At 59.3% G+C, this 23,672-nt stretch overlaps 1 protein-coding gene across 5 annotated transcripts in view; it reads right to left on the bottom strand.

Annotated features, from left to right (window-relative positions):
* The window catches only part of Kcnab2 (potassium voltage-gated channel subfamily A regulatory beta subunit 2), an 83,791-nt gene that overhangs the window by 4,553 nt on the left and 55,566 nt on the right, over positions 1-23,672 (bottom strand). For all 5 annotated transcript variants that reach the window (XM_026386104.2, XM_026386106.2, XM_026386105.2 and 2 more), the window contains 10 exons: positions 18,125-18,168; positions 17,394-17,431; positions 11,040-11,119; positions 8,416-8,460; positions 7,451-7,495; positions 6,704-6,747; positions 5,803-5,889; positions 2,012-2,097; positions 262-382; positions 96-190 (listed from right to left, as the gene is read on the bottom strand). In XM_026386104.2, the coding sequence (XP_026241889.1) occupies positions 96-190; positions 262-382; positions 2,012-2,097; positions 5,803-5,889; positions 6,704-6,747; positions 7,451-7,495; positions 8,416-8,460; positions 11,040-11,119; positions 17,394-17,431; positions 18,125-18,168 (685 nt within the window). The remainder of the gene's footprint in view (positions 1-95; positions 191-261; positions 383-2,011; positions 2,098-5,802; positions 5,890-6,703; positions 6,748-7,450; positions 7,496-8,415; positions 8,461-11,039; positions 11,120-17,393; positions 17,432-18,124; positions 18,169-23,672) is intronic.

Below are 23,672 nucleotides of genomic sequence, written 5' to 3'. Positions count from 1 at the left end.
TCCTGGTGACGGTGGCTGGGACAGCTGTGCCCCTGAGGTCGCCCCAGGCCTCACCTGCCCACGGCGCCCCTCCCCACCCTGGGCCACCCCTTCACCTTCAGGGAGGCTCTCGAGTAGGGTGGGATGCCACTGTCGTACTTTCCAGAAACGATGCCGCAGGCCAGAGGGGACCAGGTCATGGCGCCCACTCCTGAGGGAGGAAAAGCAGGTGAGACGGAGCCTGGGGCCTGCCGGCTGGCAGGTGGCGGGGTGGGCGCCCACCTATCTTGTGGAACAGCTCCGGCAGCTGCACCTCCACCTTCTCGCGCTGGAACATGTGGTACTCTGCCTGCTCGCAGATGGGCGGGATCAGGTTGAACTGCCGGGCCACGGAGTAGGCCTCCTGCGGATACAGAGGGGCCCCGGCAGCCCCCACGTCAACAGGCCTGGGACAGCAGGGAGAGGACACGAGGCATCCCTGGAGATGCCTGGCCCTGCCTGCTCCCCCCACCATGCCCCTCAGCTCCCTGTGAGCTCCCCGTGAGCCAGGAAAAGGGGGCGACTGTGGGGTCCCCAGGTTGAAAATGTCTGGGGAAACTGCAGTGCCCGCGTGGGCTTCTGGCACTTGCTGGCCCCGTGCCTCAGTTTCCCCATCTGTCCTGAGGGTCCTATGAGCCAAGGTGTCTGTGGCCCTCAGTGGTGCCTGCTGCTGTGCTGTTCTTACCACCGTGCGTGCTGCCCTGGGCCTGGGCCCAGGGTGACAGCGGTGACAGCAAACACACCCCTAGGAGGGGCAGCAGCTACAGCAGCCCACTTCCAGGACCAGGCTCCAGGCCTGTCCCTGCAGGCCCCCTCTCCAATGGGGTGAGCCCTAGCCAAGGCCTCTAGACAGGTTGGCAAGGGAGCCCTGGCTGCCACCCTGAGAGGCCCTGTCTCCTGGGGCTTGAGGCTCATCGAACCTGCTCATCTGCAGGATGGGTTGATGACACACCTCCTGGAGCCCAGCGCTAGCTGGGAAAGTGTCCAGGGCCTGCTCGTGGATGGCACACCACAGAGGACGAGCTATGTTCAGTTAGGGATGGAAACTCTGCTGGATTTGTCCCGTGAAGCAGGCCCCGGGGACTCAGAGTGGGAGGCTGGATACGGGGAGTTCCGGGAGGCCAGCCTGAATGGGCTGAGGCCGGCCGGAAGTGGGGCTGGGGGCTGGGGCAAGTCAGCCCAGGAAGATGCAGACCCCAGGGCCCCTGCCCTCACTCTCCCTGCAAGCTCTGAGAAGAGGTTACCCTGCTGACTTTCTTGGTATTTGCAGAAATACCAAGAAACCTCTGCTACCTTCCGCCTCTGATGGTTCCCATGGAGGGAAATGACAGCTAGGGAAATTCTTTCCTGAAAGTGTGAGTGAGGGGGAAACAGCGTGGATTAAGAGATGGAAGCCCAGGGCCCTGACAGCCAAATCACATTCTAAGGCAGCCCAGGCTGTGCCTGATGGCCTGAGCACCCATCTCCACCTGAGCTGTGTGGCCTGGAGCATGTTACTTAATCTTTCTGTGCCTTGATCTTCACATTTGGGAAATGGGATGACAGTAGCACTTACTTCATATGGTCTTATAAGGATTAAAGGGGATTTAACTTCCAGAAAATTCTTAAATCTAAGAGCACCCAGAATCGTGTCAGAGCCCAAGGCAGTGGCCAGTGATGCCATCATTGAGGACTTGCTGGGATCCAGGACCTCTGCTAAGAGTATCATACACCTTCTCTGGGAGTCCTCAAAACAGGTGCATGAGGGAGAGGCCATGCCACCAGGCTTGATCAACAGGTGGGGACTGAGGTCAGGGGCTCAGCATCTGTCATCACATAACGCTGAGGTTCCAGCTGAGGCCCTGTGGAGGAGGGCTGTGGGCATCACCCCCACACTCTTCCATATGTCCCCCTCCTCAGGGACCCAAGGCACAGAATGTGTCGGAGCCTCCAGATCCTTTTCTATAGCATAGGAAGAGCCCCGCCCCACGGCACACCCCGAGTGTCACCGTACCATGATCTCCATGGAGCTCCAGCGCGACGTGCCCCAGTACATGGCCATCCCCTGGTTGATGACGTGGGTCATGGCCCGCACGGTCTCTGTCATGAGAGAGGGAGAACAGAGGTGGGGGCAGCTGGGGGCTCAGCCCAGCCTGGGGACATTCTGCAAATACAGGCAGGGAGCTGGGGGGTGGGCTGCAGAGACGTCTTGCAAGCAGTGTACTTCCTGGCTCCGAGGCTGGGGTTGGGGGTCCAGGAGGGATAAAAAGTGAGTCACCATCCGAGAAGTTGAAAACAATCTCTCCCTCTGGTCACAGGCCTTCCGGTTTCTTTGAAACAAGGGTCATGGGTGGAATGTGATGTGCTATGGAGAGGAGCGGGAGAGGGGAGGAGCTCCAGTCTGGGGAAGAGCTGGAGACCCCAGCTGCTCAGGAAGGGCCAGGTGAATGGCTTAGCGAATGATGAGACTGGCCAAAGGCACAGGGAGTGAGCACGTCCTGCCTGTTTATGGCCTCCTGCGGGACACTGCAGTCTTACGGGAATCTAGAGGGTTCTGTGGAGAGGAAATGATGGTGTCTGCAGGCACAGGGACAGAGTTTGGGACCCTGCAGGGTTCCACGAGGTGGGGTGCAGGGTTGAGCTCCTCCTAGGCTTTGGGGAACCAGGGCAGGTGCAGAGCCTTGCCTGGACCAGCCCCAGGCCCCCAACAGCATAGACACCCTCCGCTGGACGGTGCCAGGGCAACAGGGGTCTGAGTGCCCCTCCTGTGAGGGGCCCAGGCCTGGAGGGGAGCAGTTAGGCAGCTCCAGGAGTTCTGGGGACCATGAGTCCTGGATAGCCAAAATCAGTCCTAAGGAGCGAGCTGCCGAGGCCCCGGGGCCACCCTTCTCAGTGAGGGAGGGGAAGGGTCTCCCGACAGCGTGAGATTCTGCCCACGATTCAAAAAAGTCTTTGAGACGTGAGAATCTGCTGGTCCTAGGGCCCCCTCTGCATTCTGGCCTCCTGGGGATGTCGCAGTCTTTGCGACAGAGCCAGGCCTAAAGTTTTCAGAGTTTCTAGGCGCCCCCAGCCCGGCCGCTCCTGGCTTCTCACAGGTCCCATACAGTGCTTGCAAGTTCGACCACCAGAGGCAGCGTGGGGAGTGGGGGGACAAGTGTTTCTAAACACACAGCCACAACATCCGCCCTGGAAAGCCCATCTCCGGAGCGGCTTGCTCCTCAGCACCCACTGTGAGGGGAAAGCCCAGGTCCCTGGGGATGGCCAGAGGTACCAGAGGAGGAAGGGAGGGAAGGGGGAAGAGAGGAGGGAAGGGAGGACAGGGGACTCCAGGTAGCTCAGACAGCTCCGCCTCGGAGTGGCCACAGGCCCACAGGCATCCTCCCTGGCGCAGGGTGGCAGTGTTGCTTCCTGCCTATCCTGAGTTGGTGTCACTTCCTGTCCACCCTGGGTCCCTAAGTACTCCTTTGGCCGGGATCTGCTCCAGGGGGGGACCCAGGGCGTCCTCAGTGCTGGTGCTAAAGTCGCTCTGGGGTTGGGGTCTCAGCAGGGTCACCTCTAGCCAGGTAGGCCCAGCCCTGACCTCTCTTTCCTTCCAAGTCAGGGACTGTGGCTCCTGGGAATCCTCTCGGCCCATCCTGGAGGGTGGGAGCTGGGAGGGGAGTCTGAACCTCTCTGGGGCCCTCTTGGAACCCTCTTGGGGCTCTCCTGGGGGCCACCTACATGTCAGACCCAGGAGGGTATGCCTGGTTGGAGAGCCTGGAGGAGGTCCAGCTGCTCCCAGGGGACCTTTCCATCTAGCCCAGGCTCGGGGTACCTGTGACCATGCAGCAGCACTCCTGACTCTTCAGCCAAGGCTGGGGCCACATGCCAGAGGGAGGGAAGCCAAAGGACCCCCAAGGCCAGCCTGGCCCCTCGCCTTCCCTCCCCTACAGCTCTCTCTGATCACGACGATCCCAGCCAGCGAGGCCAGGTGGGGCCCAGTGAGGCCCTTTCCATGCCGGTTCGCCTGGGGGGAGTCTGTGTGAGACTGGCTGTCTCCAGAGGCAGGGATCCTGGGCACAGGCCCCTGGGCTCCCCAGAGGATCTGGGCAGAGGCCGGCTGGTGTGGAACCCACATTCAGGAGCACGGGCACAGGTGTGAGGTCAGCGGCCCAGAAATGGGCGATTGGGGAAGATTTCCTTCTCCTCCATTTTTAATGCTAATAGACAGAAGCAGGCTCCAGACCCTTCCAGCTGCTGCCAGAACCCAGGGCATCGCTGCTGCATCACAAATAATACATGGGAGGGGTCAGGTGGCACACCAGGTGGCAGGCAGGAGCCTTCCAGTGTGGAATACTGCCCAGTCCCCAGGGAGGCCAAGACCTGTGCTCAGGGCCGGGCCCGGGGCCCTTAGCTGAGGTGGGGCAGAGACCAAGCATGCTGGAGGCCGCCCTGGGCCTCAGAGTCCCGCTGGTTCATGTGGGTGTACTTCGAGGAAGAAAATGGCTCCATCTCCATGGAGACATCTGGCCAGAAGGTGAGAGGACAACTGGCTTAGCCGGTCAAGGGGCCTCTGGTGGTCACAGGCAGCCAGCATGCTCACAAGGAGCCAGGGTGCTGCAGAGCTCTGAGACAGGACTTCTTGGGGCCTCATGTTCTGGGGTCTCCGATGGGTTTGCTTCTGTGGAAGCCTGGTGTCCCCAACCCTCCCCACAGCACCATCCAAAGTCAGGTTTCCAGGTGGGGAGTGCACATTCTCAGCTCAAGAGGGGGCCCCGGCAGAGGCAGCTGGCCACCGCAGACCACAGCAGTGCGAGCAGGGCTGCGGGGTGGGGGACATGCACGGAGGGAAAGGGTGAAGTGACAGTGTGGGTGGGGGCGAGGGGCTCCGACACTGCTTTGCTTTGCCTTCACTTGCGAGATGTCCTCATAGGGCGCTCCCCCTCCCCCGGTGCATTTTATGGAGAAGTTTGTCATGGGGGACAGAGAGCTGTGTAAATAAAAACACTGTCTCATAAAATGCAGCTCGGACACAGGAGTCAATGGCCGGCTGAGGGCACTGTGTACCTTCTATGATGAATGTCCTTGACTTGGAGGAACTAAATGGGTCCCCTGGTGATAAAAGAAAGATTTAAAGAGACCGAGTTTACAGCTGTGGGAACACGGGAGGCGTGGCGTGACAAAGGGCACAAGGAGGGGACCACAAATCACTTTGTGCAGAATCCTTCTGTTAAAAGAAAAAAATTAGATACACACACCAGTGCATGCTGTATACACACAAAGGAAGAGAAATAGTCCCAGCACAACTGAATTTCCAAGTCCCCAAAGCGGCAGAGCACAAACGAGAAGATGCCCGGGGTAGAGGTGGGAGCGGGAAGGGGCGAGGGTGTGGAGTCCAGGGATAAAAACGCAAAGAAACCAAGATGCTTCCAAAGCACTGAATGTACTTTCTCCTCGGGGGAAGAATTCCATCCCCCGAGGAGAAGACCCTACAACCTCCCAGCAGAACCAGATTGAAAGAAGGCGGCCGCTGCCAGAGACCTCATGCTGCCGCTTCACTGCCACAAAATGCCCACAGCAGAGAGGAGAGAACATTCCGCACGGTTCTAATGCAGCCAGGCGTGGGTTGGCACGGACCCAGCACGGGTGGACTCGGCCTGGAGGTTCCAGTGTGCGCCTGGTGGCTGGGAAGGCCTGTCCGCCCCCCACCAGGCCTGGCGGGAGCCCCGTGGGGCCAAGCGGTGGCCTGCAGAGCCTCAGTTCAGACCCTCGCCCACGCGGCTCTGTGGTCCGCGCCCGCTGGCCGGCGCCCCGGGGAGCACGTACCTTCCATGGGCGTGTTGGGGTCTGGGCGGTTGGCGAACACCACATCCACGTACTCCAGCTGCAGCCGCTCCAGAGAGGCCTTCAGACCTGGGGGAGGAAAGGAGGAAGTGGGGGCACAGCCCAAAGGGAATGGGGGTCCTGCCACTCAGGAGAAGGTGGGGCAGAGGAACCACAGGCCCAGCATGCCTTGGCTGAAGGAAGACCTGCCCCTGGGGCCCCGCTCCTCTGCGGTGGGGGTCCTGGGGATGACAGGCAGAGCTGAGGAGGGAGGGCATCTGCCGTCTTCCCCACAAGAGGCCCGGGGGTCGGACTTGGGCGGAGCACCAGCTAGCCCTACCAGGAGGCTCGGAACACTGAGCTGGACGTGCACGTGCCAGCTGCGGCACGCCTCGGCACCAGGGCCTGGTTGTGGTGTTAGAGGAGGGGGAGTGTAGGCTCCATGGAAATCTGAGTGACTGGGAATGGCCTGAAGACACCAACAAGCAGGCTGAGCCCCTGCCCCGGCCCCTTGCTCTGGTGCCTGTGAGCTGAGCCCTGGCTGCGAGTCTCTGTGCAACCCCTGGGTCCTTCTGGATTCCCAAGGATGCCGAGCACTCCCAGCAGCACTGGCCTGGCTTCGCAGACACTGTGACAGGGGCTTGGGGAAGCAATGGCCCCTGCTTGAGGCCATTGGATTGAAACCCTGGCCCGTCTGTGCCCAACCCTAGGGCTGCCATCATTTAATGCAAGGTCCACCTGTGCCTGCCTGGGGTGGAAGGAGAGGGTCAGACCAGAGCTCTGGGCGCCCTGGGCTGAGCCCCTTGCAGGACAGACAGCTGGGGCCACGGCACTGTGTGTCTTTGCTCCTCCTCCAGGGGAGGGTCACATGGGCCTGGGGGCCCATGGCAGAGCCCCTCCTCACCTTCTATGATGTGTTTCCTGGAAAGGCCTCTCTCAGTCTCTGCTCTGAAAAACAAGTAATAGTAGATGTGAGGTCACAGCCGTTTGGGGAAGAAGTTTAGGATGCAGTATCAGGCAGAGAAAGCAGGTCAGCAAATGCTGCGAGCCTAGGCCCTTGGGGCAGTCCAAAGCCACGGGCAGAGTTCCCATGGGCTCAGGTGGAAGCCTGGGGGCTGGGCTGGGGGAGAGGTGTCCTGGCCTCCAGAGTTTGGCTTTGATCTTTAAAAATTAAGAATGAGTTTCATCCCTAACTCCTATGAGATGGAATTTGTCCAGCCCCAGAGAGGACAGAGAGCCAGATGCCCAGAGCATGGTGGGGGTGACGGGTGGCCCAGGGACTTTGGGATGGATGGGACATTTCACAAATTTTCTGTTTTCCAGAATTTTTATGATATTACCTTTATAATCAGAAAGGATAAAATAAAACCAAAACCACATGGAAGTATAAATAGAAATTAAAGAAGGTTTGAGCAAAAGACAAACAGCCAAAGCTGCTTTTCTGGGCTGGATGTCCCGAGGCAGGTGGGGTGCCAGTTGCACGGGGCTGTGTGGGGCATGGGGCATGGGACACTGCACTGGGCCCACACACCCTCCCTCCTCAAGGCGGACTGTCTGTCCTGCCCCTAGAGCCTCCCAAGTCGGGTTTCTGCACGAGACGGGGCTGCAGCTGCAGGACCCCGGCAGGAAGCCTCCTGTGCGCTGCACCTACTTTCCGCCCCAGAAGATCTTGGTGGTGATGACGAGGCTGGACCGCCTGCAGGACAGGAGAGAGGAGAAGGTGTTACTGGACCCCGTCCTCCCTCACCCCAGCAGCTCTCAGCTGCCACGTGGGATCCTCAAAAGCCTTCCCACCTGGGTGCCTGGTGCCTGGTGCGACATGGCATTTCTCCATGGCTGACTTGGGGTCTCAGGGCACCCCCAGAGCCAGGAGGCAGCCCTGCTGCAAATAACCACCCAGAACTGTATTCAGGCAGCGGGGGCCAGGCAGCGGGGCCCCAGGGTGGCCAGGTCCCCAGGTGGAGGCTGAGAAGCGAACTGGAGGAGGCATTGGCTGTCCTGGGTGGGGCAGACAGGGTGGGGCCAATCTCTCCTCCAGGCTCCTCTGAAGAGGAGGGAGGCTTTGCACCCAGACCCTCCGCAGCTGCTCACTCTGGCACCCTGGCCACCAGGGCAGCTCTCATAGCTTTGCATCTGGGCCCTACCCTCTCAACCCCGGCGGGTGGGGTAGGACTAAAGTGGAGAGTGGCACTAGGGCAGGTGGCCAACACAGCCGGCCTCCACTCCACTGTTCTCCAGTAGCGTTGCCTCCACCCCTCAGAGAACTGAATTTCACACTCACCTAGTGACCCGCAAGACCCTCCCTGGCCCTGGCCCTGGCCCTGGCCCTGGCCCTGGACGTTCAGGGTATGAACACTTGCTTCCCCTGGAGGAGCCTGGGCTGCTCCCTTCTGAGACGTTTTTCCCTTCCCAGCAAGAAAAACTGGGGGACTTCCAGGCCTTAGTAAGACTGCCCTGGGGCAATACATTGGTCAGCAGGAAAGAACGGACCCCCTCTCCTGTCCTCCCCACGGCAATGCAGTGGCCCATCCACCCAGCCAGGCACCTGGGAGCACATCTGCTCCCCCAGGCACTGCCCCTCCCCCCTCCTTCCCTGTGTGTGCAGAGAGGAATTACCTCCATCCCTTCTTCTTGATGATGTTTCCTAATACCACTTCAGCCCTGCAAAGCAAGAGACAGACCAGGGGATTTCATCACTGCAGAATGGGAAATCAAACCCAGCCCTGCTGGGACAATAGCCCCGGATCCCCTCTGTGAAACTGCCACAAGGCCTAGAGAGCCAGGCTATAAAAGCAACCTTGGCTTGGCAGCTCAGTCCAGACACAAGCAGGGTCTGGCGCTGCCCGGGGCTGGCTGGGAGTAGCTCTTCTCCCTCCCTCAGGCGCACATCCAAGTAGCAGTAGCCCCAGACCTTGCAGAGAAGGAAGGAGCCGATGTCCGGCTTATCATAGTCAGCATCCCATTTCCCTGGTTGGCTGGAATTCACTGGGAAAAACACCTGGCCACGGTACATGGGTGAAATGCGCAGACGGATATATGCTTAAAAGGTGAATTTTTCACCAGATGCATCCTCTGCATTCAGAGACAATCAACATGTCTTTGGTGGTGGTGGTATTTCTAACAGATTGTGGGCGTGCGAGTGTGAAACACGTGTGTGTTTGCATGTCTCTTGTTTTCTGATTCCGAACAACAGGGACATGGCAAGGCAAGCACTCTGTTCTGCTTGGCGTCACTCCTGGTCCTGCACCAAACTCGGGCCAGCTGGGGTCAGGAGCGGGCTGTTCCAGCCTCACTTGGCACATCAGTGCTGGATTAACTTTTAAGAACTTTCTGCTTGTAGCAAAATGTTTCTGAGCAAAAGCAACAGACGGAGAACGATCCATGCCCAGTGCTACATTCCAATTATCAAAGCGCCTGAGTCATCCACTCAGAGACAATGGGCCCTAATTTGCAAGCTGTTTAGTGTACATTCTGCATGCTCTTCATTTATGGTCAGGATGCACGGAAAATTCACTCATCCCTGGGCCTGCTCCTTTTATTCCTCGGTCCCTGATTGTCAGACAAAGGACTAGGAAGGGTGGACATGGTTACAGAGCTGTGTTGTGGACAGCGGGCTAACCAAGGCCTGTTGTTTGTGTCCTGCCTGAAAGCTAACAATCTGGTGACCCTTGAATCTGTATGTGTCTGTTGGGGGGCGGGGGCGTGGAAATCCTTCGGCTCTCGGGGAAACACCCAAATTAGTGTCAGCATGAGAAGCAAGATAGGTAGGTGCATGTCCACCCTGGTCTGCAGGAGGGGCAGCTCTGGCCCACCACCCGCAGGAGCTGTCCCTAGCCCCTTGCCCAGAGGGACTCCTCTGGGTCTGTCCCTGGAATTCAGTGTTGTGCATTGAGGGTGGCTGCTCACACCGAGGCACTGATGGGTGCAGACAGGCAGGGTCTTCTCTGGGCTAGACAGAGCAGGAGCTGCAGTGGCTGGCAGAGGTGGGTCTCCAGAGCAATGGCACCCTGAGAGGAAGGTGCTCCTGGAATCCTCAGTTTCTAGCAAAGGGCTTCCAAGAGGCCTGAGGCTGCATAGGCCCCCACGTGCTTGCCCCAGCATGCTGCCCTTGGTGTCCAGTTAAACAGAGACTGAAGACAGCCCTCAGCAGGGTGGCTGCTGGGAGGTGGAGCACAGGGACCGGGCCATCTGGAACTAGAGGAGGCTGCAGGGAGCTTCTGCCTCCCATACACCCTTGTGGGCAGAAGCCCAGGCAGGAGCTGGGCCAAGGAAGAGGCTCAGGATTGGATGCCCCAGGGCTGGGCATCTGCATCTGGCACCTTGACCCTCAGCTTAGCTCATCTTCTGTCTGGGAAGCATTTCCCTTTGATGGGGGCTGCTGCCGCCTTATGGCAGGGCCGTGGCACAGGAGGGGCTGCTGATAGGGGCTGCAGGAGGCGTGGGGGTCCCAGCTGTCAGCTCCCCAGTCCTGGGTCAGGACTCCAGCAAAGGCCCAGCTGTGCTCCCTGACGCTTGGTGCCAGGGGCCCCACTGCAGGTAGCGCGAAGCAATCTGAGCCCCGTGAGGCAGGTTCTGGCCCCCTGGCCATAGCGCACAGCGGGTCAGGGCTGCAGTCAGCACAGCCAACAGCCCCAGGCAGGAGCGACCGTGGGGAGGACTGGGGAGGACAACCAGGGAGTAGGGAGCCAACAAATGATTTCACAAACAAAAGCTGACTTTTGGAAACCCGATGCAGGGGAATGGATGATTTGATTACAGCCAGTCTTTAAAATTGAAGCCAAAAGCTCTGGCTGAAGAGGGCTGAGCTTTTACATAATTGAGTAGGAAAGTTCCCTGCCAAGACGGGCAGCGCTTCCCACAGCACGGACCAGCTCTGCTCTCTCCCGCTCCCGAGAGGCCGGCGCCCTAATTGCATCATTAAGACATGAAAATGTCAGGCATGTGGGGCTGGCTGCAGGTCACCAGCACGTCCAGAGCCCAGGACAACTTAATCATAGCTCTGGCCCGCACAGTGTCTTTGGCCCCAGAAGGACTTCGGTCACCTCAGTGCTCATGCACCAGGGAGCTCAGCAAGCGAACGGTGCCCAAGTGCTCTGTGATTCTGGGCCCACAGAAGTAGCCCCCAAGGTCACTGGGAGCTTAGAAAGGAAGTGAGGTGGAAGGCACAGTGAGGGTGAGAGGGGTACCAGAGCTGCCCCCCCCCACCCTGGGCCACCTTCTTCAGAAGAAAAGACACCTACTTGCCAGCTGCGTAGACTTCAGCGGTATCGAAGAGGTTGATGCCGTTGTCATAGGCCAAGGTCATCAGCTGCTCTGCCATCTGAAAAGAGAAACCGAGTTGCTCAGGTCCAGCACTGTCCTGCCAGCTCAGGGGAAGGCTCAGAGGCTCCAGAGCGGGACCCCTGTGGCCTGGGAGGCTGGCCTCCCTGGTGCCTCGGCCCTGGTGCCTGGGATCTACATGGCCTCCTCCCCCACCTCCCATTCCCACTCTCCCTGTCCTCCCCACTCTCCCTGTCCTCCCCTCTCTCCCTGTCCTCCCCACTCTCCCTGTCCTCCCCTCTCTCCCTGTCCTCCCCTCTCTCCCTGTCCTCCCCTCTCTCCTGTCCTCCCCACTCTCCCTGTCCTCCCCTCTCTCCTGTCCTCCCCTCTCTCCTGTCCTCCCCTCTCTCCTGTCCTCCCCTCTCTCCCTGTCCTCCCCTCTCTCCTGTCCTCCCCACTCTCCCTGTCCTCCCCTCTCTCCTGTCCTCCCCACTCTCCCTGTCCTCCCCTCTCTCCCTGTCCTCCCCTCTCTCCCTGTCCTCCCCTCTCTCCTGTCCTCCCCACTCTCCCTGTCCTCCCCTCTCTCCCTGTCCTCCCCTCTCTCCTGTCCTCCCCACTCTCCCTGTCCTCCCCACTCTCCCTGTCCTCCCCTCTCTCCCTGTCCTCCCCTCTCTCCTGTCCTCCCCACTCTCCCTGTCCTCCCCACTCTCCCTGTCCTCCCCTCTCTCCCTGTCCTCCCCTCTCTCCCTGTCCTCCCCTCTCTCCCTGTCCTCCCCACTCTCCCTGTCCTCCCCTGCAGCAGGATGGGGAGGCAGCTCTCAGTTACAGACCCTTCAAGATGAAGTGAAGTGGACAAAGAAGCAGCATATGGGCCGTGAATTTCCTGAGAGCAGGGACACTACCTATTGGGGATGTCCCAGGGTGTGGGCTGGGTTCAGTAGGTGCCCAGAACCTCAGAAGGTGACCTTATTTGGAAATTGGGTCTTGTGAATGCAATTAGTTATGATGACTTCATGCTGCTCCAAGGCGGGCCCTGAATTCAGTACGCCTGATATCCTCACAGGAAGTGAAGCCCCGAGAAGGTCACATGATGACGGAGCAGAGATTGGCTCCGTGTGTCTACAAGCCAGGGAACACCAATGGTGGCAAGCAACCTACAGAAGCTGGAAGAGGCACAGGACAGATTCCCGCTCAGTGCCTCTGGAGGGACCAGGGCTCTGCTGACACCTTGATTCAGGCTTCTGGCCTCCAGACTGCGGGAGAGTAAGTTTCTGCTATTCTAAGCCCCTCGGCTGTGGTGGCCCCAGGAGCCGACAGGAGCCCCGCGGGTCTTGGTGGGATGAACGTCTCTGTTACAGCTCCGGCCGTGTGTTCAGCTGTCTCGGGGAACCTTCCGCCCACGACCGTGCTGCTGTGTACTGCAGGTGGAGAGACACAAGCCCGGCTACCGTGTGGCCGAGCTGAGAGCCAGAGTGGCCTTGGCTGGTGTTTCTCCAATGCAGCACACCCCCAGCCCTCTCTGGGGCAGGATTGACAAATGGCGGCCCAATCCAACCTGCAGACCAGAGCTTTGCTGCTCAGGCCACTGGCAAAGACTAACCGGCGGCAGTGGCGCGGTTGGGAGCCCATCTGCAAAGGACAGCCAGCCCCTCCAAGGTTCAGGAGAGAAGTGTCCCCTGGACTCTGCTGTCCCTCCAAGTGTCTCACTTCCCCAAGCTCAGTTCGGGGCACCGGGCAGCCCATGATGAGGTAGGTTATTCCCATTGGCCCTCAACCCCTGTAGGATGGGGAGTCAGCCAAGGGTGGGGACATGGGGCCTCTCAATACTGAGCTCAGAGTCACAGCAGCCAGGCAGGTGTGGGGAGCAAGGACAGAGGGCTGGTGACTGCTGGGTGGGACACCACTTGAAGGAACTTAGGGGCAGGGCCCATGGCTAGTGCTGCCCTTGGGAAGGTGGGCCTGGCACTACCAGGTGCCTTGATTTTTCAAGGGATGCCAAAAATCCAGGGTATTTGGAGGATGGGTCAAATCTACTGTTTTTCCAAAGCAGCAGTGAGCCCAAAACATTTCAGGTGTGTGCGGCCCAAAGCAGAGCCCGTCAGCCAGCTGCTGGGGGTGGTCAGGAAGCCCACTGGCCACGTGGCCATCAGTGGAGTTATCGACGGGTGTCCTGCTTGCTGGGTTATTTTTTCTCTCCTCTGCTGTGGCTCAAGGGCATCTGTGTATCAGATGCCTCATGGATACAGCAGCCCTGGCTCTGCCTCCAACCTGCCCTGTCAGGGTCTTCCATAAGTGGATCCCCAGGGCACTCGGGGGCAGGTTACAACTTAAGAAGTCCCGCCGGCTGGCCACTCCCTGGGCAGCAGCCAGAGTGGGCTTTCAGACCCAGGTCAGGTCACATTTCCTTGCTGCCAAGACCCTCCAGTGGCTTCTGTCTCACAGGTGATCAAAGCCAAAGTCCCTGCGCCTACCTGCCGGCACCGCCCTCAGGCCGACCTCGGGGCTGCCCTGGCCGCCCACCGTCCTCTGGAGTGCTCTTCCCATCATCTCATGCCCACTCTTGCTTCCTGCAGGAGCCCCCACCTGGCCCTCTCTGTGTGTTTCCCCTCCTTTGGGGTCTACTACACAGTGGCTCCCCAGTGGCGTCAGGTCCAGCAACCTGTGGGTTTATGTGGAAAGGGGACTTCTCAAGGGGATCACGTTAGACTTTGAGGTGGGGCATTGACCTGGGTTATCTGTACTCTAAAGGCCATCACAGGTGCCTGTGTGAGGGAGGAGAGGGATGTTTGACATGCCCCAGGAGGAGGTGAGGTGGCCATGGGGGCAGAGGCGGGAGTGGTGTGGCTGAAAGCCAAGGAACACCTGTGCCCAGCAGAGCTGGAGGTGGGAGGGGCTCTCCCCCCAGGGAATCCCCAGAAGGAGCACAGCTCTGCTGGCTCCTGGTTTTAGCTCAGCAGCACTGATTTTGCACTCTGACCTCTAGAACTCTGAGAGAATCGATTTCTGTTGCTTTAAGCTGCCCAGCCGGGGGTCTTTCATCACAGCAGCCACCAGGGACTCATGCATTCTCCATAGAGCACCTTTCACCCTCAGAGACAGAGATGTGCTTATTTCCTTATGGCGTCTGTCCCTTTGCTAGAGAGCCACCTGAGGGTGGCACCTGACTCTTGGCAGGTGCTCAGTGATCGTGAGCTGAGGGGCACCGTTCTCCAGCTGCCTCGGGTGGCTTTCAGAGTGGTCACTCCCCCCACCTCCTCACTGCCCTGGCTGCTCCTGGCTCTGCTCTGCCCAGTGCAGGACAGCCTCCTCCTCTCCCTCCTGGACCAAGAACAGAGGCCAGAAGGTCCAGACTTCAGACAGCGAACCACGAACATGCCTAGTCCCCTCCACAGAGGAGGAATCCTAGCCCAGCTGCTGCCCCTGGCACTGGGCAAGGGCTCCAAGCAGTAGGCAGAGCCCTGGGCAAAGGGGCACCAATCCCAACTTCACCCTTCCCAGCAAAAGGAGAGACCAAACCCCGATCCTAAGGCCGAGGATGGCCCCTTGGGTGACAAGAGGATGAGGAAACCCGGGCTCTCTAGGGCTGTGCTGTGGTCTGGGCTCCCCTCTTCCCCGGCTCGCACGCGGCTCTACTTTCCCCTACAGAATCACAGTGCTAACGTAGCGGGTAGCAGGCACCGAGTCCTTTGCTCTGGCGGGTCCTGCATCCCACTGTAGGAAACCGAGCCTCTGCTTTGTGACCTTTTAGTTCTTTCCAGGGTCAAAGTACAAGAAATTGAAGTCAGGATGACATATAGGCCACCTCCCTGCCACCCTCCCCCAGGGAGTTGTCATCCCACAGGACTCATCCCAGCCCCAGGACAGTCACATCAGGGCTGGGCACAGGTGCCAAGGCTGAGGGCCCACATGTGACTTCTGGCACTGGCGCACATCAGGCTTCCGTAAGAAGGGAGTACTGACGTGGCCTCCCTGGGCCACCAGGCCGCGAGTGGGGTCATAAACGTGAAGGTCCAGCCTCGGCTCTCATTAGGTCCTTGCTGCCCAGTCTGTCCGGCACACCTGCTCCTCACAGCATGCTGTGGCCCCTGAGGGGCAGAGCAGGGTGGCAGAAAGGGCATCAAGTGGGAGGACAGGGACCCTGGCACCACCCTTGTGGCTTCACGCGTGACACATGATGTCAGACTCGCTAGCGCCGTCTGCTTCCTTTGCTGGCTTCTGGTGAGAATCTATGAGAGCAGCCTGAGTCCTGTAAACTGTGGGTTGTTGTCACTCCTCCTTGGCGGAGAGGGACAAAGTTTGCACTCCTCCCTGGTGGGGCACGGAACAGCTCTGAGCTTCTGTCTGCCTAACAGCCCTGGAGGTGCTAGCAGACAGCTGCTGTGACCTCACCCAACAAGGGACATGAAACTTGCTCTGTGGCAGGTACTCGGCTCTGCTCTTGTGGTGAGAAGTAGGCCAGGCAACTGGTAAACAAACGTGCCTGGCTATGTGCCAATAAAACTTTATTTAAAAAATAGGCTGAGGGGCCGGGGATGTGGCTCAGTGACAGAGCACTTGCCTAGCCTGTGCAAGAACCTGGGTTCAACCCTCAACACTGGAATTAAAAAAAAGAAATGGCTGAGTCTCCAGAGACAGGATGTAGATCAAGAGATTGACAGGGTCTGGGTGTAGCAGCTTAAAGGTACAGAGCTTCTGCCTGGGGTCATGAAAACAAAATTGGAAATAGTGGTGAGGTCTGCACAGCAATGTGAAGGCACTTACAGACACGGTCCTGCATCCTTGGAAAGGGTTAAGTGGTAAACTTATGTTTCACCTATTTAATTAAAAATGACACACACCTACAAAAATAATCCCCAGCCCAGGATGGTCCTCACCCCCTGGCTGGCTCCACCCGCCAGGCAGCAGCCTGGAGCATCAGGACCTGCCTTCCCCATCAGGACTGCGGCCAAGGGGCCTTCCGCACCTGACGTACTGATTTCGTTTTGGACACTAACTGTAGGATTTAGTACAAAATTCTTCTTATTCTTTACTCTGTCATTTTCACCTGCCACAACGTTCCAGGTCCCTGAGTCCATCATCTATTATGCCCCCTGTCCTCCCAGCATGGTCATCTCTGGATGACCTGCAATGTCTTCATCCATGTTGCTGTGTCCCTGACAGAGCCAGCTGCCATCAGATGATTCATCAACGTTCCTCAGTGCAACTGACCGCTTGGTAAGAAGTCACCCAGTGCGTGTTCATGTCTGTCCACATGCAGGTAGGTGGCCCTGTCTGGGGACAAATCACACCCCTCTACAGGACTCTTCCACCCACTATTTCACTTACCACATCAAAAGGGACCCAAGGCGGATCAGGCAGAACTTATTTCAAGCAGACCACACATGGCCTCACGACTCCAATTTTTGCTCAATCTGACAAGCTCAGGCCAGGCCCTTCGCCTTAGAAACTCCTGACTTGGCCCCGAAGGCCTGAACCCATCAATCTCAGAGCAGGCCAATCGTTTCATAACCTGCTACTGTCACAAAAATGAATATGAACCAAACAAACCGTGCACTTGGATCTGATGGAAGCAAAGCTTTCCCTTTGAAATCACAGTGAATGGGGTCTCGAATAAACTAATTTTTAAAGGTGGCCTTCATACTGGTAAGAAGGGCGAAGGGGACAGATGCACCTGGTGCAGATGCCCAGAGCACCTTGAGCAAGCGCCACTGTCTTTCCATGTATGCTACCACCCAGAAGTGCACCCCTCTGGGAACACATCCTTCTCCTTCCAAGGGACCTCATGATGCTCTTGGGAGAGCCCTTCCTGAGCATCCCCCGTGGGCCCCAGAGGTGGAGACACAAGCCCCAGCACGTGGGTTTGAATGTGACAAGCAGCTACGGGAAATGTAGTACAGGAACTTGCAGAAGATGGTTTTTAAATGACTGCGAAGAACACGTTCTAACATTTCAAACCCAGGCAGGTGCACTCTGCCGAGGCAGCTCAGACCCGCACCCGACTTTGTAATTCTGAATATGTGCTATCTCCGGATTCTCAGGGTTGACTCTGGGGAGCGTGTCATGCATTTGAGATCCCTGAGTTCCTGGGGGCTGGGGGCTGGCTGAAGGTCCCCAGGCTCCTGGCTGCAGGCGGTGGCACCAGAGGTGGCATCTTCCCTGGCCCCTGCCACCTGGCTCAACTTTTCACCGTCTCACGAGGTAGGGCCTCTCCACCGCAGACACAGGGAGGCTGCTGTGGCAGCTGCATGACAATGCTCATGTGCATGCAGGGGACCTGGCAGCAGGCCTGGGGCGAGGCCTTGCTGGGCACTGGGGGTCAGGGGAGTCCATCTTACCTCATCAGTGATCTGGCCTCCAAAGGTCACCCATGTTCCTGGAAGGAAACGCAGAGGCTTAGGTTAGACCAGCTTCCAGGGAGCCGCACACCCTCCAGGGATCGCTCAGACCTGAGACTGCAGGGCTGGGGTCGGGGGCAGCACAGGCAGCCACGCTGCTCTGGGTGAGCCTGTCCCCTGTGTGTGTGGACACCTGGTCTTCTGGGCAAGCATTCAAACTGTGGGTCAACAGCCTCCAGGTGGACAGCAGCTTCGAGCCCAGGAGACCTGGGCCTTCGAAACATTCCCTTGCCGGGGACCTGCTCCTGCGGGAGCTGAATGCAGGGTCTCCCGACAACGGGTGGGTCCCTGCTCTTGCTGGGAAAGTGGGGTTAGGGCAGAAGGGGGCATACTATGTGTACCCTGCCCATTCATGACAGGGTTCTTATTTGGAAACAGGGCAAATGGGCAGCCCCTCGTGGGGGAGCCACAGTGAGTGGGTCCAGAAGGAAGGGTGCCTGGGGCCAGGGGTGGCTCTGATCCTCTGGTGCGGGGTGGAATGTGGGTGCCAAGGGCCTTGGTTCCCCTGGCCTTCTGTGCTACGGCTGCCTCTCGGTCCCCTTTCCTCCTGGTTGGTGGGGCAACTGAGCCCCACTGCCTAGTCCTTGGTCCTGTGTGTAGCTCCCCTGATAGGGCAGGGCCGGCCCTCCCGCAGCCCTGTTCCTTGGTGGTAAAGGGTCCCCCGTACTCACCGAGCCCCAGGCAGGAGACCCGCAGGCCGGACTTGCCCAGGTTCCTAAAAAACAAGCAGCGTGTGAGCCCTGGGTGCAGAGCAGGGTGCCACCAGCCAGGCCCACTGGCCAGCGCCCACCCCTGTGCACTCCCAGCCCAGCTGACACATGTCTAACCCCGGGAGGTCTCTGATCACCCACCCCAGGACAGGTGAGTGCCCGCTGTGCCCTGGGCCCACCGTGGGCTCTGACACACTGCTGGGGTGGCAGTGCTGGAGGCCAGGGGACAGGCTGCAATGCTGTCCCAGGAGCAGATGACGACGCCATGTCTTGCTGGGTTTCACAGAGTGTGATGTGACCTGGACACCCACAGGATCCCCGTGGGATCTGGTGAATTCTTGGGGTTCCCTGCTGAGAAGCTGGCCATATCTGTGGCTTTGTGGGCCCTTACTTCCTTTCTCCAGGGACAGGATAAGAGATGTTAGTCCCTCCTCACCTGGGCCATGTGGCTCTGTCCCCCTGTTTCCTTGAGGCCAGTGGTTTGGGGGAGAGTGGGCTTCCCTAGCAGGGCAGGTTCTAGCTTTGTCCCCATCACAGCCAGGTCCTGGCTGCTCCTGTCACACACGTCCCACCCAGGCATGGCCCTGGGCTCAGCCATGGGCCCACTAAGGCACTTGCCTATTGGGGTCCACCAAGATCCTATGGGAATGGTGGACATTAATATCCAGGCTGTCGTTAGCACCCACAGGAGGCTGTGAGGTGGCAGCCCTCTGCTGAGGACTGGCACGTGTCTGCCCCGGCAGTCGGGAGCCCAGGGGCAGTGTGGGTGGCCCTGACTCTACGTTGGCAGCTGCCTTACTTGTGAGGCATTATGATCCCCTCAGTACAGATCACGCCCATACCTGGCCGCCCCCCACCTGTCTATGGGGGAGCCTGGGGGGCAGCGGGAGCTCAGAGAAGACTGGCTGGGTAGGAACGCCTGCTCCCCGATTCCTGGCCAGGTGACAGCCAGGGCCTGGTGTTTCCCCTGCAATCTGGGCGCAGATGCTGCTGAGAGGATGAAGGAGGCCTCGTGTGTGGCTGGGGCAGGGTCACAGGACTCTGTCCCACATCTGACCAGCGCGTCTCCCTTCCCAGAGGGGCAGATACCCAAGAGGGACGGCACGGCGGGCGGGAGGAGGGCGGCATTTTCCCTGAACAAAACCCCCAGTGGAAAAGTCAAATAAGATGAGTAGCTAAGTGTTCAACCGTGTTGAAAAGGGAGACCAAGTTTTCGGGTTCCCCCTATGAACCGGCGCATTGTCTAACAGTGCCCTCCGTGCTGGGCGCATGAGCCAACCTACAGCCACGTGTCTGGGGCCGCTGCCAAGAGGCGAGAGTTTATCACGCATTCGGCAGGAGCCAGGCCTACGGAGTCACGTCCACTCTAACCTCACAGTGGTGGGCACAGTGAGGTTGCTGGGAGGGGCATGATGACCAGGTGAAAGGTTCCTCACTGTCTGGGGATCACAGACCCCAGACATTTTCCTTGGGACTAGGCCCAGGTACTCACAGCGATTGGGTGTCCCAGAGCTCTGGACACCACTGGGTGCCCAGCCTAGATCAATCTAGGGATGTAGAGGGAGGTGGGGTCCCCACCTTTCAAAACCTCCTGCCCAGGTGACCCTGGGGGACAATTTCTGGCTGGGCTGGGTTGGAGACCAGGATTTAGGCACCTTCTTTGGCCAACTTCCCTCCCGGCATAGCGCTGGGATCCAAATCCAGGTCCTCCGATGCCGGGACACACTGGGTTCACCACGACAGGTGGGGACAATAATCACGAGGCCCACCCCCCTGGGCCTGTGGTGGAGAGCAGAGGCACCGTCGCCCCAGCTTCGGGAGGTGAGCCCCTGCTCCCCGTGCCTCATCGATTCCAGTTTGTTTGGCGTGAAAGGGACCAGCTTCCCTGAAGGGGCAAGAGTTTCCTCTGTGGCCTGTGGGGACCCAGTGGCCTCTCTGCCCTCAGGAATAACTGAACACAACTAGGACGTTGCGGAAGGCCGCTGTCCCCCGCTCCACTCGTTTCCCGTTAACGTGATGGTATTAGTTCTGCCATCCGCTGCCAGGCCTCCAGAGAGGAAGGAGAGGGAATGGGTGCCTCGGGCAGAAGGATCCGCGCGCAGCTGCTCAGCGGGGGCAGAGCCTACAGTCACCGCCCAGCCTGGCCGGGGGGCCGCTGGGTCGCTGCCACTCCAAACTGGAGACATGAACGTCATTTGTTACAGATTTCTTTTCCTAATTAACGCTCGACATATGATAAAATAGTTGGTCAAAACCTCTAAACACGATACTATTGGTTCTCATTAATTAGGCTCAAAAGGCCTGGAAAAGAGGCCCAAGAGGACTTCCCCAGGGAAAGCGCAGGGTGTCTCCCCGGGGCCTCACCCTGACACTGCACCCCTGGCCCCCGCAGGACCAGAGCTGGAATGAACCAGGGGATCACAGATCTTTTAAAAAGAGGAGCTCAGGACCTGCCACTTCAGTCTCTGTGTGGGGGCCAGATGGGGTCAGGTGGAAGGGGGGCCTCGGGCCTGGGTTAGCTGGTTTGAGGAGTGAGGCAGACAGTGTTTCCCAATGGCGTCTCGCTGGCCTGCCGGTCTCCTGCCCATGGTGAGGCGCTGTCTGCTTACAGGTCTGCTTAGCCCCCAGACTCCAGCTCCCTGTGACTGGGCCTGGGCCTCAGGGCCTTTACCCTCCACTTGGAGTGGGCAGCGGCAGGTTCCAGGGAGGGTGGTGCAGAGGATGTTGGTGTGATGCGGGGTGAGCAGCCCAGGCCCCGGCTCAGCCCCTCGGGACACAGTGCTGCTCCTCTCCTCACTCCAGGGTTGGCTCTCACGGCCGCGCTGAGTACCTCTGGGCCTCTGGTGAGAACGGCACCTGGTGCTGGTCACCTCTAGGTCCCTTAACACCTGTGGGCTGTGCCTGGAGTAGCCATGGGGGAGGCCCAGCCTCCCAGGGAGGTGGTGAGGGGTACTGGGGCTGGGACCAGTACCTGGTCCCTGTTGCCCCCACCTGCACCCAGGCTGTGGCCTGGTGGGGTAACTCATGAGGCTACGTAGGCTGCGTAGAAAAGGGGCTCAGCAGAGGCCTTAGGGGGCATGGTTTGGATTCCCACTCCCATTTCAGCAGCTAGGAAGCCTCCTGATCCTACAGACCTGAATCCACCTCCCTCCACCAATGCCCCCAGGCAAAGCTCACCAGGCTCTGCTGTATGGAAGGCTGTTTGCTCCTCCATAGGAGAAGCAGGATCTAGAAGCTAGGAAATGCTGGGGCTGGGATTTGAGGCCAGATCCCCAGGCTGCAAATCCTGCACAGCCCGGTCTTACTCTCCCTGATTCCAGCAAGTGCATATATATAGGAACACACATCCGCAGACACACACACACACACACACACAGAGTCACACATGCACACACAGTCACTCGGGCTCTTGGAGATCTCCGATTAACTTAAAAGTCACATCAAGTAAGAGGCATCTTCACTAAAATATATGTGTTCTACTTACAACTAGATTTTGATCCCCACTTAACAGAAGATACAAACCCTAGAGCTTCTAGAATAGAGAATTCCATTCTGGATTGTTCTCAATTACCCATCAGGTCCACTAAAGATCCTTCACCCTTCCCAGGACCCAAGGTGGCTGGGACCAGAGCACAGGCTCTGTCACCCCGGACTCATCCTGAAGGGTCTCTGCTCAGACGACACTGTTCTGGAACGTCCAGTCCCCCTGCCAGCCTCTGGTTCTGGGGAGGACTGAACTGCACATCTCAGCTATTGGGAGGGACTCTCGAAATTTCCAAGTTGTTACCGATACCAGCTACAAGTCCAGATTATTGTCCTCCGGGACAGCTAGACTGGTCCGAGTCAGACTTTCTGTTACTGAGAAGTGGACTTGACCCTGGCTCCTGTTTTAGAAAATGTTCTCCAGGAAACCCAGGGACCAGAGCCCTTACTTGGCCTCTCTAGTCTGTGCAGATCAAGTGCCACAGACCCCTCCAGGCACTGAGGACCCTGGGCGAGTCTCCCAGAGGAAGTGAGAAGAGCCAGACCTCAGAAGGGTGCCCCTGCCCTTGCCCCCAGGGGCTCTTCTTACCAAGCCGGCCCCTCTTTCTACCCTAGGAGCAAGGAGGAATTCAGGGAAGGGAGGGAGGCCCTCTCCTGGATATTTGGGCCCTCTCCACATACAAGTCTCAGGCCTGGAGGCAGGGGGGGGGGCACGGAGTCCCCATGGAGAGAAACAAGGCAGCCTGGGCTATCACGGGCAAGCCTGGGTGCTGCCTGGCTACCCTGTGCCCACTCGAGTCCCCACTAGAGGAAGCCAGCCTGAGTCTGGTTGGAGCCAGGGAGGGGAGAGTCCTTCCCCTGCAGGGTGCTCCCGAGAGCCCCTTCCTCAGACCCAGGCTGGTCATGGCAGCCCGGACTACCCAGCCTGCATGCCCAGGAGAGCTCAGGAGGGTGCAGGGGGCCAGCCTGGGGTCCCCTGGGGAAGCAGGTGGCACTGCTATTGTAAATGACCCCCAGGAAGGAAACGAAGGCAGGAGGAAGGAGAGGGGTGACCGTGGGCCAGCTGCCTCTGCAGCCTTGAAGGGGAACCATGGCGCTGAGTGGAGCCTGGCTTCACCTCTGATCAGCCCAGCAAGTGCTTAAGCAGCCCTCCTGGCCTCAGCGCCCATGGCCCCGGACTGACCACGGAGTTTTGCCGACTATGAGGCTCATGCAGCGGGGAGGCAGGGAGGGGAGCCCCGGCCTGCAGAGCCACCCACCCCTCCTACCTATATTTCATCCCCGGCTGCTTCACGCTGCTGTCACCAGCGCTCGGCACACTCTGCACCGACAGCTGTCCCAGGCTCCGGGCCACCATGGCCACAGCACGGAATCTTCCGTGGGTGCCCGGGCTGGGGCTGCCAGTCAGCGGCCGTCCCAGCCGCTCCTCGGGAACCCGGGCCTTGAGGCTGTGCTCGGAGCACACGAAGGACACCTGCATGTTGAGGCCACGCTCAGCTCCCGGCTGCCTGTCCCCTCCTGCTGGGCTCAGCTCCTGGCTGCCTGTCCCCTCCTGCTGGGCTTAGAAGGCATCGTCCTTAGGAGTCCTCCTCTGCCTGGGACAGGACCTGGTCCCAGAAGGTGAGGGAGCGTCGAGGTGTCCGTTCAGGAGCGAGGGTTTCTGAAGGCAGCGAGGGGTGGAGGCAATGCCCACGCAGGCTCCGGGAAGGGCATCCGATTTCCAGACGGTGCGAGAAAAGACCTCTCCCGAGAGCCGTGGAGACGGCGGTGGGAGGCGCCCTTTCCCTGGCCCTCTCAGGTCCCCCCCTCCCCGCCAGGTTCTCCTGGTCCTGCGGGGCTCTCCTGCCCTCCTGCCCGGTGCCTGGTGGGCTGGGCTGAGGAACTCTGGCTGGGCGAGCAGTCGCCTGCCTCTGACAGGAGGAGGAAGCCCCCTCCCTGCGTCCTTGTCCTTGATGCCGACTGAGCCCTGAGTGGTGGCCACGGGGCTGAGCTGGGCCACTGTGACTGCCCACTGTGACTCTGTGGG

The sequence above is a fragment of the Urocitellus parryii genome, chromosome 11, assembly GCF_045843805.1.
Source record: "Urocitellus parryii isolate mUroPar1 chromosome 11, mUroPar1.hap1, whole genome shotgun sequence".
Classification (NCBI taxonomy): Eukaryota; Metazoa; Chordata; class Mammalia; order Rodentia; family Sciuridae; genus Urocitellus; species Urocitellus parryii.
Note: the sequence above shows the minus strand (reverse complement) of the source record. Positions and strands in the feature narration are given on the sequence as shown.